The 17859-nt window shown below is 41.6% G+C and overlaps 1 protein-coding gene across 2 annotated transcripts; it reads right to left on the bottom strand.

The window, feature by feature from the left end:
- Positions 1-975: 975 nt before the first annotated feature.
- Positions 976-17521, bottom strand: LOC311136551 (E3 ubiquitin-protein ligase RNFT1-like). Of its 2 annotated transcripts, none has more exons than XM_084170725.1 (9): positions 17348-17521; positions 15261-15739; positions 15090-15166; positions 14877-14977; positions 14514-14667; positions 3045-3203; positions 2822-2887; positions 2511-2612; positions 976-2310 (listed from the first exon to the last, which is right to left on the bottom strand). In XM_084170725.1, exons 1-9 carry the CDS (start codon positions 17371-17373, stop codon positions 2176-2178), a joined length of 1299 nt encoding a protein of 432 aa, XP_084026851.1. In that variant the 5' UTR covers positions 17374-17521; the 3' UTR covers positions 976-2175. The 2 variants fall into 2 exon arrangements, with proteins under 2 accessions (XP_084026851.1, XP_084026852.1); XM_084170726.1 differs by having other exon boundaries at positions 15261-15736; positions 17348-17472.
- Positions 17522-17859: the final 338 nt, after the last annotated feature.

Genomic DNA, 17859 nt, shown 5'->3' on the forward strand with positions numbered 1-17859 from the left:
AGTGACCCTTTGGGAACATGAATATGATTAATCAACTCATTAGAAGACCACTGCGAACATTTCATTTGAGTCAATATTTCACCCCTGTATTTATTCCATGACATTTTAGGGGCCTGGGATGTTGATTTGTAATATCATGTAAGTGGGTGGATGAGAACAAAATAAAAAGCGTTGCTAATTTGAAGCCTGTGAGTGATTGAGTGGAGCAGGTTGAGAGTTTGAAGTTCCTTGGTGTCCACATCTCATGGTCCAAACACCCCAAGACAGTCGTGAAGAGGGCACGACAACGCCTATTCCCCCTCAGGAGACTGAAAAGATTTGGCATGGATCCTCATATCCTCAAAGTTTTACAGCTGCACCATCGAGAGCATCCTGACTGGTTGCATCACCGCCTGGTATGGCAACTACTCGGCCTCCGACCGCAAGGCACTACAGAGGGTGGTGCGTACGGCCCAGTATATCACTGGGGCCAAGCATCCTGCCATTCAGGACCTCTATACCAGGCGGTGTCAGATGAAGGCCCTAAAAATGGCCAAAGACTCCAACCACCCTAGTCATAGACTGTTCTTTCTGCTACTGCACGGCAAGCGGTACCGGAGCGCCAAGTCTAGGTCCAAAAGGCTTCTTAACAGCTTCTAACCCCAAGCCATAAGACTCCTGAACAGCTAACCAAATGGCTACCTTGACCCTCCCTCCTCTACCTGTCCTGTATAGATATGGACTCGCCCAACTATATGCCTCCAGTCCACTTATATGACAGTCCAAATGGGACAATAGATAATACTAAGAACAGCCATGGACAGTGAACAGGATAGTTAGATGCTTTTCTGTGTGTCCCTCAGACCTCTGCACTCTTCATTCTAAAGACTAATAGGTTGTAAATAACTGAAAAACAAAGTTGGTTTCTTAACAAGCTTAAACACGTTTGTGTATAATGATTGTAAATGCTCAGGGCCAATTATTAGTAGGCTATAATTGAAAATAAAAATAATCTGATATTTTATTTAATTTGTTGATTGAATGACTTTATGCAAGAAAAACATGAAATGATTTCACTACATAATGAAATATGGTAGTAAAATAGATACATCCTTTTTAAAAACCAAAGAGTGTAAGAATGCAACTGCATCATCACTTTAGAAAAATAATTTATGGATCAAACCAATCTCACAACAATCTTAGTTGTGTTGCATATTTGTCATCTGGAAAACAAATCTCAAAAAGCTGAGATATCAGACTTAATCTGAAAATAAGAAGCCCCCCCAAATTAGTAACTTTTAAAATATCATCAACCTTTGTGTTTGTAATTGCTTCTCAACGTGTTGAGCACATTTAGTTCTTTAACCCCTTCCGTCTATCCGTACTGCCTCGATTAGACACAGAATGGAATCCCTTTGCAACATGTTGGAACCTTTGCAACTCAAAGAGAGATGTGTTTGAAAGACTGGGTATCTACCAAACACAAAACAAAACACATTTTTGTGTGGTCCACATTTGTTCTAACTTTGGAGGGAGTGATATAATAATACATCTGATTAAAATACTACTACATTTTAAATATCCATCTCGAGAACCCACCCCTATTTTCAGGTAGAAGAAACCTCCAGGTATTCCCTGACTAGCCTGGTGCCAGATCAGTTTGTGCTGTCTTGCCACCCCCTTTGGTCATTGGTGTGACATTGACAATAACGATAGGAGTTGGCAAAACAGCACAAACTGATCTGGGATCAGGCTATTCCCTGACAGCTCTGTCTAATAAAGACAGAGGCTGTCTGTTCTGTTCTTCTAGGCTGGCCGTCAAAACAAAACATGATAAAATCAGATCATGATAAGAAAATATAAATGTTTGAAAATAAAATTAACTAAAAACAGCAAAAGGGGGCATGCAGAGCGAGAACCAACTTCAGTCAGTTGTGTAGAAAAGTGACGGTCGGAGAGGGAGTTGCAGTAACAGTAACATGCCATGATGCTGAATGCATCCCAATCCCAAATATTATGTGACCTTACTGATGTTGGCCAGTAGTGGGTACAGCCCTTAATGAATGGAGGAACAGTGTGGTCATCAGCTTCACAAGCCAATGAGGAGTGGAGTATTGCGGTCAGTACAACTGTCATTCACACATCGCAAACTGTCCAAAAGTCATAGGCTCTCCACTTTCCTCCATCGTCTCTCTCTCAGTAGATCTGCAGGTAAGGTGAGGTGGCCCCGTCCCTCCACTTGTGGACCTTGTCTGTGATGGCCGTGCGACAGAGTGGACACGTCTTCTCCCGGTTAAACCACAGAGCAATGCACTCGTCACAGAAAATATGCTGTTATTGAGAGAGAGAAAATAAAACAAGTATCCTCGATCAAACCATGCTACAGTAAAGCACATACAGGCAGTACCGTATGTGTGTAGCCTCGCATACCAGGTTTCTAGTGTCTGATAATTGGTTAAAGAGACTAATGTTTGTAAATAAATATTGTATACAAGTAAAAAAAATTCTGGTAATGTGGTGGTGTGTCTTACCTGACACAGGAGGGCTCGAGGGTTCCTGTACTCTGCCTGACAGATTGGACAGATGTCCCCAGCCTCACTGCACTGGCTCCTGCTGGCTGCTGCCCCTGTGTGCTGAGGAGGAGGAACAACACGGGTTTACACCCCACACAGTGAACAAACAACACTGATCCAAACTCCTTACAAGGGTCCACATTATACTCACATGATCTACACATGAACAAGCTTTTCAGCATGTTCAAGACAAGTAGTCACCCGGCAGTCAACCCACATACCACCACTTAGATTTTTTTAAACATGTTGATCTATTTAAAGTACTGTACCTCGTCACTGAGAAATATCCTCACAGTTTTCTGGAAAGACCCCCACTGCCCATACAATCCTAAAAGCTGAATTTAAAAAGTAAGAGTTTAGTACATTTAAACAAAAAGGTGCAAATAACAAAATGTAGCCATTACATATTTTCAGAATTTCCATTACTAAAGTAGCTATTTTGAAGCATCCATCTTTGATCAATTCTATGTGGTGCAGTTGTAGGTCAGCCACCTTGAGTATGAAGTAGACCAGAGCCAGCAGGACTCCCAGGGTGAGGCCAGTGTTGCCATCCACCTCCTGGTAGGTGATCAGGTAGCGGAACCACAGGGGAATGGGTGCCAAAGCCTGGTACACCTGGCCCACCTCTTCAATCAGCATGTACCACCGCCCCTGGGGACAGCGAGTCATGAGTGAATCAATGCTTTCCCACCATTGATCCCCTCCAAAATGGTGAAAGAGCACACCAAAAATCATGCTATTTGTATTTGAGCAATATGATTGGCCGTTCATTCAACCACGCTCCTCGCGAGTCACAACTTCTCGAGCACTGGAGCAGTACATAAGTTGGTGCGTTCACACAGCACACGCAAGCTGTCCAGAGTAAAAAGAAGTGCGCATCAATCCACTCACTGAGCTTATTTATTTTAAGGGAAATTGATTCACAAAAGTAAACCTTCAATAGTGAACATACTAACAATAGGCTGGCTAGTGGCTACTGTTGATAGTCCACAAAAAGAACGCTACAAAAAAACACCTAGCATTCATGATTTATATATACAGTGGGGAAAAAAAGTATTTAGTCAGCCACCAATTGTGCAAGTTCTCCCACTTAAAAAGATGAGAGAGGCCTGTGATTTTCATCATAGGTACACGTCAACTATGACAGACAAATTGAGAATTTTTTTCTCCAGAAAATCACATTGTAGGATTTTTTATGAATTTATTTGCAAATTATGGTGGAAAATAAGTATTTGGTCACCTACAAACAAGCAAGATTTCTGGCTCTCACAGACCTGTAACTTCTTCTTTAAGAGGCTCCTCTGTCCTCCACTCGTTACCTGTATTAATGGCACCTGTTTGAAGTTGTTATCAGTATAAAAGACACCTGTCCACAACCTCAAACAGTCACACTCCAAACTCCACTATGGCCAAGACCAAAGAGCTGTCAAAGGACACCAGAAATAAAATTGTAGACCTGCACCAGGCTGGGAAGACTGAATCTGCAATAGGTAAGCAGCTTGGTTTGAAGAAATCAACTGTGGGAGCAATTATTAGGAAATGGAAGACATACAAGACCACTGATAATCTCCCTCGATCTGGGGCTCCACGCAAGATCTCACCCCGTGGGGTCAAAATGATCACAAGAACGGTGAGCAAAAATCCCAGAACCACACAGGGGGACCTAGTGAATGACCTGCAGAGAGCTGGGACCAAAGTAACAAAGCCTACCATCAGTAACACACTACGCCACCAGGGACTCAAATCCTGCAGTGCCAGACGTGTCCCCCTGCTTAAGCCAGTACATGTCCAGGCCCGTCTGAAGTTTGCTAGAGTGCATTTGGATGATCCAGAAGAGGATTGGGAGAATGTCATATGGTCAGATGAAACCAAAATAGAACTTTTTGGTAAAAACTCAACTCGTCGTGTTTGAAGGACAAAGAATGCTGAGTTTCATCCAAAGAACACCATACCTACTGTGAAGCATGGGGGTGGAAACATCATGCTTTGGGGCTGTTTTTCTGCAAAGGGACCAGGACGACTGATCCGTGTAAAGGAAAGAATGAATGGGGCCATGTATCGTGAGATTTTGAGTGAAAACCTCCTTCCATCAGCAAGGGCATTGAAGATTAAACGTGGCTGGGTCTTTCAGCATGACAATGATCCCAAACACACCGCCCGGGCAACGAAGGAGTGGCTTCGTAAGAAGCATTTCAAGGTCCTGGAGTGGCCTAGCCAGTCTCCAGATCTCAACCCCATAGAAAATCTTTGGAGGGAGTTAAAAGTCTGTGTTGCCCAGCGACAGCCCCAAAACATCACTGCTTTAGAGGAGATCTGCATGGAGGAATGGGCCAAAATACCAGCAACAGTGTGTGTGAACCTTGTGAAGACTTATAGAAAACGTTTGACCTGTGTCATTGCCAACAAAGGGTATATAACAAAGTATTGAGAAACTTTTGTTATTGACCAAATACTTATTTTCCACCATAATTTGCAAATAAATTCATTAAAAATCCTACAATGTGATTTTCTGGAATTGTATTTCTCATTTTGTCTGTCATAGTTGACGTGTACCTATGATGGAAATTACAGGCCTCTCTCATCTTTTTAAGTGGGAGAACTTGCACAATTGGTGGCTGACTAAATACCTTTTTCCCCCACTGTACACTAGATGACTGATAGGGGGCTCTGTTTTGAAGCCACCACATCTCCATCTTAGCACTCCCCCACCATTGTAAAACATATTTTGGATGCTTAGCAGGATTTCCGTTATGAAAATGTGGTGCCAGACATTTGACCGGCAGCATTTTAATTCACTGGACATTTACACATTTACTGGACCCATAGGCCTATGCATTGGGTGCGTAACCTGATTAGGGCGTCCACCCACGGTGGATAGTCATAATTTAGACTAATAATAAAACTCAATCACTGTTCACAAAAAAGACTGTTCAATGCATGGCTGAGCACGTATAGCGTAGAGGCCTAGGCTCTATCAGAGATGTTTTATTTCTTTGCACGGGAAAATGTGGCCTTTTATAAACACATTTCATGCAATTCTACTACACTTTATATGACTGCAGACATTAGCAAAAAAAAAAAAAAAAGCCAAATGACAGGGTAGCCTACTCTGCTGACACTGATAAACAGATCAACAAAAACAACGTTGTCCATATAATAGGCCTACAAAATGGGGAGACACATCAAATATGACGTCCATCTAAACTGGAAATGACTGTCCAAAAACAGTGGCATTGACCCAACAATGATAAAGAGTGAATATGCGCAGTGCTCACTCACTGGGGATATGACCGATGCTCTCCGCTGGTGCCAATAAGATAGGCATAGGCCTACTGTTGTTCGCTCAATTCAATTGCTAATTCTGATAACTAAAAGACAGATGAGAGTCTTTTCATTGTCTTCTCTTTACAGCAATAGCCATTTGCTTTCCAAACTATGTTTTTCCGCGATTGAATTTTGAAATATTGCGATATGCCTGGCTGGGCCTCTTTTCACAGACAGTTGCAACTCAATTAGGTATTTGCAGCGCTCGCTCCCTTTCCTTATCATCTATTAGGTATTTGCAGCGCTCGCTCCCTTTCCTTATCATCTATTAGGTATTTGCAGCGCTCGCTCCCTTTCCTTATCATCTATTAGGTATTTGCAGCGCTCGCTCCCTTTCCTTATCATCTATTAGGTATTTGCAGCGCTCGCTCCCTTTCCTTCCGACTGTAGGCAATGTGATTAAAAACAATCCACAACTTTTTTTTTTTTTTTAAAGGCTAGGGGAAGCTAATGATCCTCTCTGACCAAATCATGCTTTGGTAGCCTATTTTGAATTATTTTATTTATTTCTGTATAGACGGGAGTAGGCTAATTAGGCTATATAATTTTGGCAATTTAATTCAATTTACTTAGGGAAAGCTTAGCTTCCCCTAGCCTTATGGACACGCCACCTATGAGCCTATGTCAATCTACTATCCCCCATAGTAGAAAAGTTGACCTATTATATTGGTCAGCTTGTCGAGAAAGAAATAGCCCAAACAGACTCTGGGACAGTTGTGGGACGATAGATCCCAAATCCATCCAACCAGTAGGCCTAGGCTATATAAATATATACATACATATTTTTTTAAGCAATGAGTCTGATGTAACAGATCAGAACGTTTAGCTTAAAATGTTGATAAACTATTATTACTTAACAATATTAGAGCAGCAATGCATTTTGCATTTGGCTACTGGACAATTAAAGAAAGTTGAAAACCAATAGAACATGAGAGAAATAGGCTACTGGTTTCAATGGCATATGGAAGTCTTTATAAAATAATTACCTCCACGGATATGGCCGGATTTTGCCTAGGCTACTTTGAAGAGAGGTAAAACATGCATCATAATACGTAGTAAAACGTTCAGGTTTCAAACAATTAAGTAGCTATATGTTCTTAAAATGCATACTGCCTCCAGCTCATTGCAAAATGGTATGTGATGCGCTGATGAACCTGTCTTCCGTTGCCTATGCATATGAATGGCGAATGGGAAGCATGCTTCAATTACCAGTTGAGAAAAAAAAATAGTAGCTCTTTTTAATCATGTCCCAAAAACTATTTTTAACACACGATTGCATTTAGAATTGTTGCGCAATGATTGGGCTGATAAAAGCGCTGTCTGACAGATTTTCTCAAAGGCTCTGTATCTGTATGCTGTGTGCGTGTGATAAATAACGAATATACACATGCACCAATTTAATTCCACAAAATTATGCAAATTAACCCATAGACCGATAAGCATAACGGGTCAAATTTATTTACATCAACTGGTATTTCCGTCACTGAATAAGCTAAAAAAACATGGGATTGGGATTTTTTTAATTCTCCTGGACAATTGGCTGGTGCCAATTATTTGTAACATTTATAAAAATAAGAAAAATGCCAAAAGCCGGCTATTACTGTCTTATGGAAACCCTGAGCTATACAAATGCATTTATTATTGTCTACATTCGTTTTTGCCACATTTACTTTATTACAGACACCTTAATGCATACTTTTAAATGATACAATTGAAGTCGGAAGTTTACATACACCTTAGCCAAATACATTTAAACTCAGTTTTTCACAATTCCTGACATTTAATCCTAGTAAAAGTTCCCTGTCTTAGGTCAGTTAGGATCACCACTTTATTTTAAGAATGTGAAATGTCAGAATAATAGTAGAGAGAATTATTTATTTCAGCTTTTATTTATTTCATCACATTCCCAGTGGGTCAGGAGTACACTCAATTAGTATTTGGTAGCATTGCCTTTAAATTGTTTAACTTGGGTCAAACGTTTTGGGTAGTCTTCCACAAGCTTCCCACAATATGTTGGATGAATTTTGGCCCATTCCTCCTGACAGAGCTGGTGTAACGGAGTCAGGTTTGTAAGCCATATTGAAGATGTTGCTTCAATATCTCCACATAATTTTCCTTCCTCATGATGCCATCTATTTTGTGAAGTGCACCAGTCCCTCCTGCAGCAAAGCACGCCCACAGCATGATGCTGCCACCCCTGTGCTTCACGGTTGGGATGGTGTTCTTCGGCTTGCAAGCTGCCCCCTTTTTCCTCCAAACATAACGATGGTCATTATGGCCAAACAGTTATATTTTTGTTTCATCAGACCAGAGGACATTTCTCCAAAAAGTATGATCTTTGTCCCCATGTGCAGTTGCAAACCGTAGTCTGGCTTTTTGGTTCCGGTTTTGGAGCAGTGGCTTCTTCCTTGCAGAGCGGCCTTTCAGGTTATGTCGATATAGGACTCGTTTTACTGTGGATATAGATACTTTTGTACCTGTTTCCTCCAGCATCTTCACAAGGTCCTTTGCTGTTGTTCTGGGATTTATTTGCACTTTTTGCACCAAAGTACGTTAATCTCAAGGAGACAGAACGTGTCTCCTTCCTGAGCGGTATGACAGCTGCGAGGTCCCATGGTCTTTATACTTGCATACTATTGTTTGTACAGATGAACGTGGTACCTTCAGGCGTTTGGAAATTGCTCCCAAGGATGAACCAGACTTGTGGAGGTCTACAATTTATTTTCTGAAGTCTTGGCTGATTTCTTTTGATTTTCCCATGATGTCAAGCAAAGAGGCACTGAGTTTGAAGGTAGGCCTTGAAATACATCCACAGGTACACCTCCAATTGACTCAAATGATGTCAATTAGCCTATCAGAAGCTTCTAAAGCCATGACATCATTTTCTGGAATTTTCCAAGCTGTTTAAAGGCACAGTCAACTTAGTGTATGTAAACTACTGACCCACTGGAATTGTGAAACTGTGAATTATAAGTGAAATAATATGTCTGTAAACAATTGTTGGAAAAATTACTTGTGTCATGCACAAAGTAGATGTCCTAACCGACTTGCCAAAACTATAGTTTGTTAACAAGAAATTTGTGGAGTGGTTGAAAAACAAGTTTTAATGACTCCAACCTAAGTATATGTAAACTTCCGACTTCAACTGTATTAGGTGAGCTAAACATACAAATATGTAAAAATATTAAAACCCTACTTAAAGTATAATTTTTTTGAGATTGCTAATGTTACTGTCCCCACTACAACAAAAACATACATGTCATTTTCTCCTTGAAACATTTAATTGAAATAATGTGGTCCTCTGTAGCTCAGCTGGTAGAGCACGGCGCTTGTAACGCCAAGGTAGTGGGTTCGATCCCCGGGACCACCCATACACAAAAAAATGTATGCATGCATGACTGTAAGTCGCTTTGGATAAAAGCGTCTGCTAAATGGCATATTATTAATGTAGAACTCCATTCATTCCTATGGAGGACTGCTCCTACTGTGGAGTGCCAATATGGCCAACCGGTGGCTTAATAGCCAATACATAGCATCAGCAATCCAGGGTTTATATACATCATTGAGCCAGAGCAATATCTCTTTTGAAACGTATGAGATGTAAAAAAAGATACTCAAAATGACATACTTTAGAAACAAAAGTGAATGCAATTGATGCAATGCAATGCAATTCTAAATAATAGAGTAATGACTTAAATTGCTAGATTATATTACACAGCTTTTTAAATAAAATAACCAAATGTAGCCTATTACTAGCTGTATACAAAAGAGAAAGCATGCAACCTATACACATCGTACAAAACATTAGGAATGCCTTCCTAATATTGAGTTGCACTCCCCTTTGCCCTCAGAACAGCCTCAATTCGTTGGGGTATGGACTCTACAAAGTGTCAAAAGCGATCCACAGGGATGCTGGGCCATGTTGACGCCAATGCTTCCCACAGTTGGCTGGTAGTGGATCTCTACTCCGAATGAGTCATTCCATCTCATCCCACAGATGCTCAATTGGATTGAGATCTGGTGACTGGGCAGGCCACTGCAGTAAGCTGAATTCATGTCATGTTTGTGGAACCATTCCTGGACAATCCTAGCCTTGGGGCATTATCCTGCTGAAAAAAATGGTTACACGGCTGCCATGAAGGGATGCACCTGATTGGTAATAATGTTCAGATATCCTGTGGAATTCAAACATTGCTCCACTTTTATCAAGGGGCCCAATGTGCCATGAAAACACACCCCACACCATCTCCACCAGCCTGCAATGTTGACACGCGGCATGATGGATGCATGTACTCATGGTTTTCTCCATACCCTAGTCCCCCATCAGCGTGAAACAGCAGGAACTGGGATTCATCAGACCAGGCAATGTTTTTCCAATTCTTCAGTGTCCAGTGTTTTCGTTCCTTAGCCCACTGCTACTTCAGTTTCTTGTTTTCTGCTGAAAGAAGTGGAACTCTGTAAAGTCGTCAGCTGCCATATCCCATTCGTGTCGAGGTACGATGAGTTATGCATTATTTTATGGGTCTTTGGGCACCAATGTTGTACTGGACTGTCAGTTGACTAAATGTAGCCCGTCTGTTGCTCTGCACAATTCGTGTCAGCCTCCTTTGTCCTCGTTCATCAATTATCCGTTTTCGACCACTGGCCTGTCGTTGGTTGGATGTCCTTTGGGTGGTGGACAATTCTTGATACACACGGGAAACTGTTAAGCGTGAAAAACACAGCAGCGATGCAGTTTTTGACACACTCAAACCGGTGCACCTGGCACCTACTACCATACCCTGTTCAAAGGCACTTAAATATTTTGTCTTAAATGTTGCAGTAGCTGTTATCAAATTATTTATGTTGTGTTGTTTCATAGCTGGTAGCTAATCACACAATGAAATACAAATCCTATATATATATATATATATATATATATATATATATATATATATATATATATATATATATATATATATATATATATATATATATACAGCTGCGGAAAAAATTAAGAGACCACTGCAAAATGATCAGTTTCTCTGGTTTTACTATTTATAGGTATGTGTTTGGGTAAAAATAACATTTTTGTTTTATTCTATAAACTACTGACAACATTTCTCCCAAGTTCCAAATAAAAATATTGTCATTTAGAGCATTTATTTGCAGAAAATGACAACTGGTCAAAATAACAAAAAAACTTCAGAAATCAATATTTGGTGGAATAACCCTGATTTTCAATCACAGCTTTCATGCGTCTTGGCATGCTCTCCACCAGTCTTTCACATTGATGTTGGGTGACTTTATGCCACTCCTGGCGCAAAAATTCAAGCAGCTCGGCTTTGTTTGATGGCTTGTGACCATCCATCTTCCTCTTGATCACATTCCAGAGGTTTTCAATAGGGTTCAGGTCTGGAGATTGGGCTGGCCATGACAGGGTCTTGATCTGGTGGTCCTCCATCCACACCTTGATTGACCTGGCTGTGTGACATGGCGCATTGTCCTGCTGGAAAAACCAATCCTCAGAGTTGGGGAACAATGTCAGAGCAAAAGGAAGCAAGTTTTCTTCCAGGACAACCTTGTACGTGGCTTGATTCATGCGTCCTTCACAAAGACAAATCTGCCCGATTCCAGCCTTGCTGAAGCACCCCCAGATCATCACCGATCATCCACCAAATTTCACAGTGGGTGCGAGACACTGTGGCTTGTAGGCCTCTCCAGGTCTCCGTCTAACCATTAGACGACCAGGTGTTGGGCAAAGCTGAAAATTGGACTCATCAGAGAAGATGACCTTACTCCAGTCCTCTACGGTCCAATCCTTATGGTCTTTTGCAAACCTCAGCCTGGCTCTTCTTTGGTTCTCATTGATTAAGGGCTTTTTCTAGCTTTGCACGACTTCAGCCCTGCCCCTAGGAGCCTGTTTCGAACCGTCCTCGCCGTGCACTTCACCTCAGCTGCCGTTTGCCATTATTTTTGTAGGTCACTTGATGTCATCCTACAGTTGTTGAGTGACATTCGAATGAGTTGGCGGTCATCCCGGTCAGTAGAGTCGTTTTCGGCCTCTGCCGGTCTGTAGCTTTGAAATTTTAAGGATGGAAGCAACCTGACGCTCACTGTATCCCTCTGCCAGTAAAGCCAGAATTGAACCCTTCTTTTCCTCACTCAAAACTCTCCTTGTCAACTCTTTTGGCATGGTCAATAGTTATTTTTTGATTAATATGACTTTTGAGGTACTATTAGCACTGTTTTTGCCATCCAGCTGGTCCTATTGCAAGAGGATAGTGATGACCACAGCAGTGGTTTTTATACTTTTCCTTTTTCCTAAGATTTGGTTCATGTGATCACCTAATCAGTACCTAATTCAGTAGAATGAGGTGTGCCTGTGTTGGAATTTAACAGACACTGGAATGGAATGGCTATCATACATGTAGAGATGCTGATTTAAGAAAAATGTGCAGTGGTCTCTTTTTTTCATTGTAGAATAATAGACATCAGAACTATGAAATAACACAAATGGAATCATGTAGTAACCAAAAAAGTAATATATTTTATATTTGAGATTCTTCAAATAGCCAACCTTTGCCATGATCACAGCTTTGCACACTTTTGGAATTCTCTCAACCAGCTTCATGAGGTAGTCACCTGGAATGCATTTCAATTAACAGGTGTGCCTTCTTAAACGTTAATTTGTGGAGTTTCTTACCTTCTTAATGCGTTTGAGCCAATCAGTTGTGTTGTGACAAGGTAGGGGGTATACAGAAGATAGCCCTATTTGGTAAAAGACTAAGTCCATATTATGGCAAGAACAGCTCAAATAAGCAAAGAGAAACGACAGTCCATCATTACTTTAAGACATGAAGGTCAGTCAATACGGAAAATGTCAAGAACTTTGAACGTTTCTTCAAGTGCAGTCGCAAAAACCATCAAGCGCTATGATAAATATAAAATATAAATATGCCATTTAGCAGACGCTTTTATCCAAAGCGACATACAGTCATGCGTGCATACATTTTTGTGTATGGGTGGTCCCGGGGATCGAACCCACTACCTTGGCATTACAAGCGCCGTGCTCTACCAGCTGAGCTACAGAGGACCACTCTCTCATGAGGACCACCACAGGAATGGAAGACCCAGAGTTACCGCTGCTGCAGAGGATAAGTTCATTAGAGTTACCAGCCTCAGAAATTGCAGCCAAAATAAATGCTTCACAGAGTTCAAGTAACAGACACATCTCAACATCAACTGTTCAGAGGAGACTGCGTGAGTCAGGCCTTCATGGTTGAATTGCTGCAAAGAAACCACTACTAAAGGACACCAATAAGAAGAAGAGACCTGCTTGGGCCAAGAAACATGAGCAATGGACATTAGACTGGTGGAAATGTGTCCTTTGGTCTGGAGTCCAAATTTGAGATTTTTGGTTCCAACCGCCGTGTCTTTGTGAGACGCAGTGTGGGTGAACGAATGATCTCTGCATGTGTAGTTCCCACCGTAAAGCATGGAGGAGGTGGTGTTATGGTGTGGGGGTATTTGCTGGTGACACTGTCTGTGATTTATTCAGAATTCAAGGGACACTTAACCAGCATGGCTACCACAGCATTCTGCAGCGATACGCCATCCCATCTGGTTTGGGCTTAGTGGGACTATCATTTGTTTTTCAACAGGACAATGACCCAACACATCTCCAGGCTGTGTAAGGGCTATTTTACCAAGAAGGAGAGTGGTGGAGTGCTGCATCAGATGACCTGGACTCCACAATCCCCTGACCTCAACCCAACTGAGATGGTTTGGGATGAGTCGGACGGCAGAGTGAAGGAAAAGCAGCCAACAAGTGCTCAGCATATGTGGGAACTCCTTCAAGACTGTTGGAAAACCGTTCCAGGTAAAGCTGGTTGAGAGAATGCCAAGAGTGTGCAAAGCTGTCATCAAGCCAAAGGGTGGCTATTTGAAGAATCTCAAAATATATATTTTGATTTGTAAATTTTTTTGGGGGTTAATACATGATTCCATATGTATTATTTCATAGTTTTGATGTCTTCACTATTATTCTACAATGCAGAAAATAGTAAAAATAAAGAAAAACCCTTGAATGAGTAGGTGTGTCCAAACTTTTGACTGGTACTGTACATTCTGTTGTTCACAAACTAGGTGGTTTTTCAACGTCTGAGTTTGCTTCAACTGCTAGCAAAGACACATCTGCACACTGTCACTGATGGTTTTCTTGAATGCCCTCGTTGCCATGGTAACCTCCCACCCTTAAAGGGACAGCTGGACACATTTGTCTGGGATATTTTGGTTAAAAGACTCAGGTCACAAAAAATTATATAACATTTAGCAATATACCACATCACTACTTACTACTAATACATTTATTGTTTGAGAAATATTACAAAGCACGCTCATCTGTTTTTTTTGTCGTTTTTTGTAATTATGGCAAGAAAATATTTTGCCTAGTAAAAAATACTGTATGAGTGGACTAAAAAGTTGGTTTTAGGCCCTGATTTTAAATGCACCATGTCCAGTCCAGTAGAAATTATGGTCGGGCCAGTAGATTTTTGGCCAACAGGCCCGAGTGGGCCAGTGAGAAAAAAAGTTAACGTTGGACCCTGGCCTCATCAAACAACTGGAGAGGGAGAGAGAGCATCCTTCCTTGCTTACCTGGGCTCTGAATGTCACCAGGTTAGAGGGCAGCAGTAGGATAAGGCACTTGAACCCCATGAAGAAGAACTTGAGCATAAAGTTGGTGACGCCCACCGCCCATAGGACCTCCCAGAAACCCAGGGGCTCAACAGCTGGGCTCAGGAAAATTAGGCTGAGAAGGAGAGAGAGGGAAAGATGGATGAGAGGATGTGGATGACGTATTATGCTCCCAGTCCTGATTTTTTAAATTGTTTGTCTGTTTTGTGTATTAATCATACCACGCTGTGAAGCCAAAGGCAAATTTCCATATATTGTGTAGAATTTTTTTTTTTCTATTCTATTCTGGTCTACTGTGAGCATGTAAAGTAAGGGGAAACTTACCAATAGTAAAGTGACTCAGTGAGAAAAGTGTAGTAAAGCAGGAGTGTGGAGGACGCCAGGAAGAGGAGCAGCCATACGCACTCTATACTTGACCGACGATCCTGAGGAGAAATACATGGAGGACGATCAAATGCAGATTGAGGTTTGAGTACAGTATGTTAAAGCACTGATGTATAAATTGAGAATATATATTTTCTTCCGTTAATGACTTACCTGAAGAAAGACTTGGGTTTGAATGTTCTTATTCGCATAAAGAAAAGTTGTAAACAAGCCAACTCCGACAGCTAGACCTGCAACAAAGTCATGGAAGAGATGTCAGACAAACTTACTAGATAAATAGAAGATTGTTCCTTACTGTATATGTTATTATTACCTGACACTTACCTAGGGCATGCTGGATGACCAGTTTAGCACTGAGGATGATTATGAAAGGAAGACTCTTCTGAACCCAGCGGAAGAGGTAGCGCAGCTCTGAGAACGAGGTGCTGGGCTCCCCTGACTCCAGATCAGCATCAGCCGGGTCCGTCTCACTGGGCTCACTGTGAGAGTGCTGGTGTCCCCCACCATGTGAATGGGAGTGGGAACTGGTTCTGGAAGTGGCTCTGGACCTACGGGATGACGCCCCTCCTCCTCCTCCGCCACTGGGCTCCCCGGGCCCGCTGGAGAGAATAGGTACCCGGAATTCATCACTGGTCTCTGGGATGGCAGAGCCCCCGGTAGCCCCTGCTGGTGTCCTGGTCAGTAGTTCTGGCTGTATAGTCAGGGAGAAGCCATTTCCTGCCTGATGGGCAACCAGCTCGCTGTAGTTAGGTTGCATCACAGTTGGTGATTCCCTCGATTTCAACGTTCTTCTGGAATCACTCCTTCAACAAATACATTGAGGTAAAGAGGAGAGACAAGAGGATGTAGCCTAGTTATAATGCGCAGATGTTAGCTAACAATCTAGCTAAGTTAGCTAGGCCTAGGGGAGAGGGGTAAGTTGAGCCAAAGGGGTAAGTTGAGCCAACCTTGTTTCTAGGAAACCATACACAAAATGAATAATTTCACCAAATATTTTGGAAGAGGTCATCATTTCATGGAGTCTGAAGGAAGAAACCACATGTAAAAAGTGGTAAGCAAGTTAGGTCCAAAAACGGAAGTCAAATGAACTTATTGTGTTAGTAGTTTCATGATGCTTGTATCTAAACCAAAGTAGATAATTTTAAGATTGTTCTATAAATCATTTGAGGTCCTAAACCTAGCATGAAAGTGCATCATTGTAGTTGTGTGGGTTAATATAGTCAAAATGTTTCCCTTGGGGTATGTTGAGCCAATGGCCATTGGGTAAGTTGAGCCAATGGCAAGTTGAACAATTGAAGTGTTTTCTTCCCAGGCGTAATGCAAGGTATTATTGCTGGGATATGAGGTAACAACAGGGCCTAGCCTATGTAAAAAGTGTTTTAAAAAGTACAAAGTGTTTGTTAGGTGTTACGCCTGTGTTAAAAGGTGCTTAAAATAATTAAAAGACAAAAAAGTGATTGTGATGAATTGTATTTGGGGTAAGTTTTTTGGACAAGCTTTGTTCTCAAAACTGTAATGTTTACATGAATTCTGATTATTTCCAGGGATACACAACATCCTGAAATATATGTAGATATATATTTGTTAGAAATAATACTATATTCCCCTTGATGGAGTGATGCTGAATGTAAAAAAAATCGCTCGACTTAACCCACTCTCCCTAACTAGCCTAGGCAGCTGCTTGTGGCTGCTAGATCTGCACTATCATCTGGGATTGATGTGCTTTCCAGGTAATACACTGGTGTACCCCGTGGACCGGCTCGTACACAAAGCATCCTCCATTCAGGCTGCAAAGGCATACTTTCCCTCCTTAACTAGCTTTAATGGCAAGCCGACCAATATGTGTAGTGTCTTAAAACATCATTTTCCGCCATCACTTTCGGATTTTCGGACAACTTTGTTTGCACACCGCGTTCAACCTAGACGATTGCGCAGATCTACCGGCCACTATCTGCTGCCTACTACGACTAGGCTACTCCCCTACTAGCTAGCTAGAGGTTGTTGTTGACAGCTTGATAACGTTAAACCATTGTAATGCAGTCTAGCTAATGTTACTTGGGCTGGCTAAATGACAGTCAGAGATTCAGGACAGTGTTATCACCAGTATATCAATACCCACTTTTGTACCAGTCTAGCAACTGTTTTCTCTTTTGTTTACATAAGGAGTGACAATTAGCTAACGTTAGCTAGCATTTAGCTAGCGAAACAGATAACTGTGTGACAAGCTGTCTGATCAACATTACAATTGACACTGACAGCTCTTTGGCAAATAGAGGCTGTTGACACTGATGACATGAGAGTAATGGCAGTTAGTTGTTCGTTAGACTTCAAGTGACAGATATTTGCTATCAGCTAGCTAGGCTAACGGTATGCCATTTCATTAGCAATGCGAGCAAAAAGGCTATAAGTACCTGTCATACTGAGTCCGGAGTTTCATGATAAGCCACCGTTCGCCATCTAATACACAAAATTAACCAAAAATGTAAATAAAATAAACGATCTAAAAGCAAGCTAAGCCATAAGCCTATCGTTTGGAAGACATCTTGAATACGACAGGCGGCAGCATCGACGTCGCGAACTGACGTAAAATTGGTCAAAGGTGAAAGAGAACCAACTCAGGGAAGGAGTCAGTGAATTGGAAATAGACATATACATTTTATTTACTTTACTTCTAATGTGATGTAGGCTAAGCAACAAAAAGTTATCCCATAAATCAATCCCCTTCAATTTATTTTTGTTTCGTGAAGCTCTACGCCAGAAGAACAGGTAGGCGATAGCCACAGGCTCAGGGTCAGATATGTTTTCATCCCCTTTGGTTAAGTTTAGGGCTGGGGTGAAGTAATCTGATCCTAGATAAGCAACTACCTTGAGCGTCCCCAGCTGCAGTAGGCTAGTTGACGACAGACATCACATTAGCTTAGTG

This window comes from Coregonus lavaretus (assembly GCF_964263955.1).
Source record: "Coregonus lavaretus genome assembly, chromosome: 10".
NCBI lineage: Eukaryota > Metazoa > Chordata > Actinopteri > Salmoniformes > Salmonidae > Coregonus > Coregonus lavaretus.

Bases quoted from the DNA above. Each gene is read 5' to 3' on its own strand.
- LOC311136551 (XM_084170725.1), bottom strand. From the start codon at position 17,373: ATGAAACTCCGGACTCAGTATGACAG. The intron at 14,668-14,876 runs GTAAGTTTCCCC...TCTCCTTCTCAG, and splicing joins ACTGAGTCACTTTACTATTG to CCTAATTTTCCTGAGCCCAG. The intron at 2,311-2,510 runs GTAAGACACACC...TCTCAATAACAG, and splicing joins CTCGAGCCCTCCTGTGTCAG to CATATTTTCTGTGACGAGTG.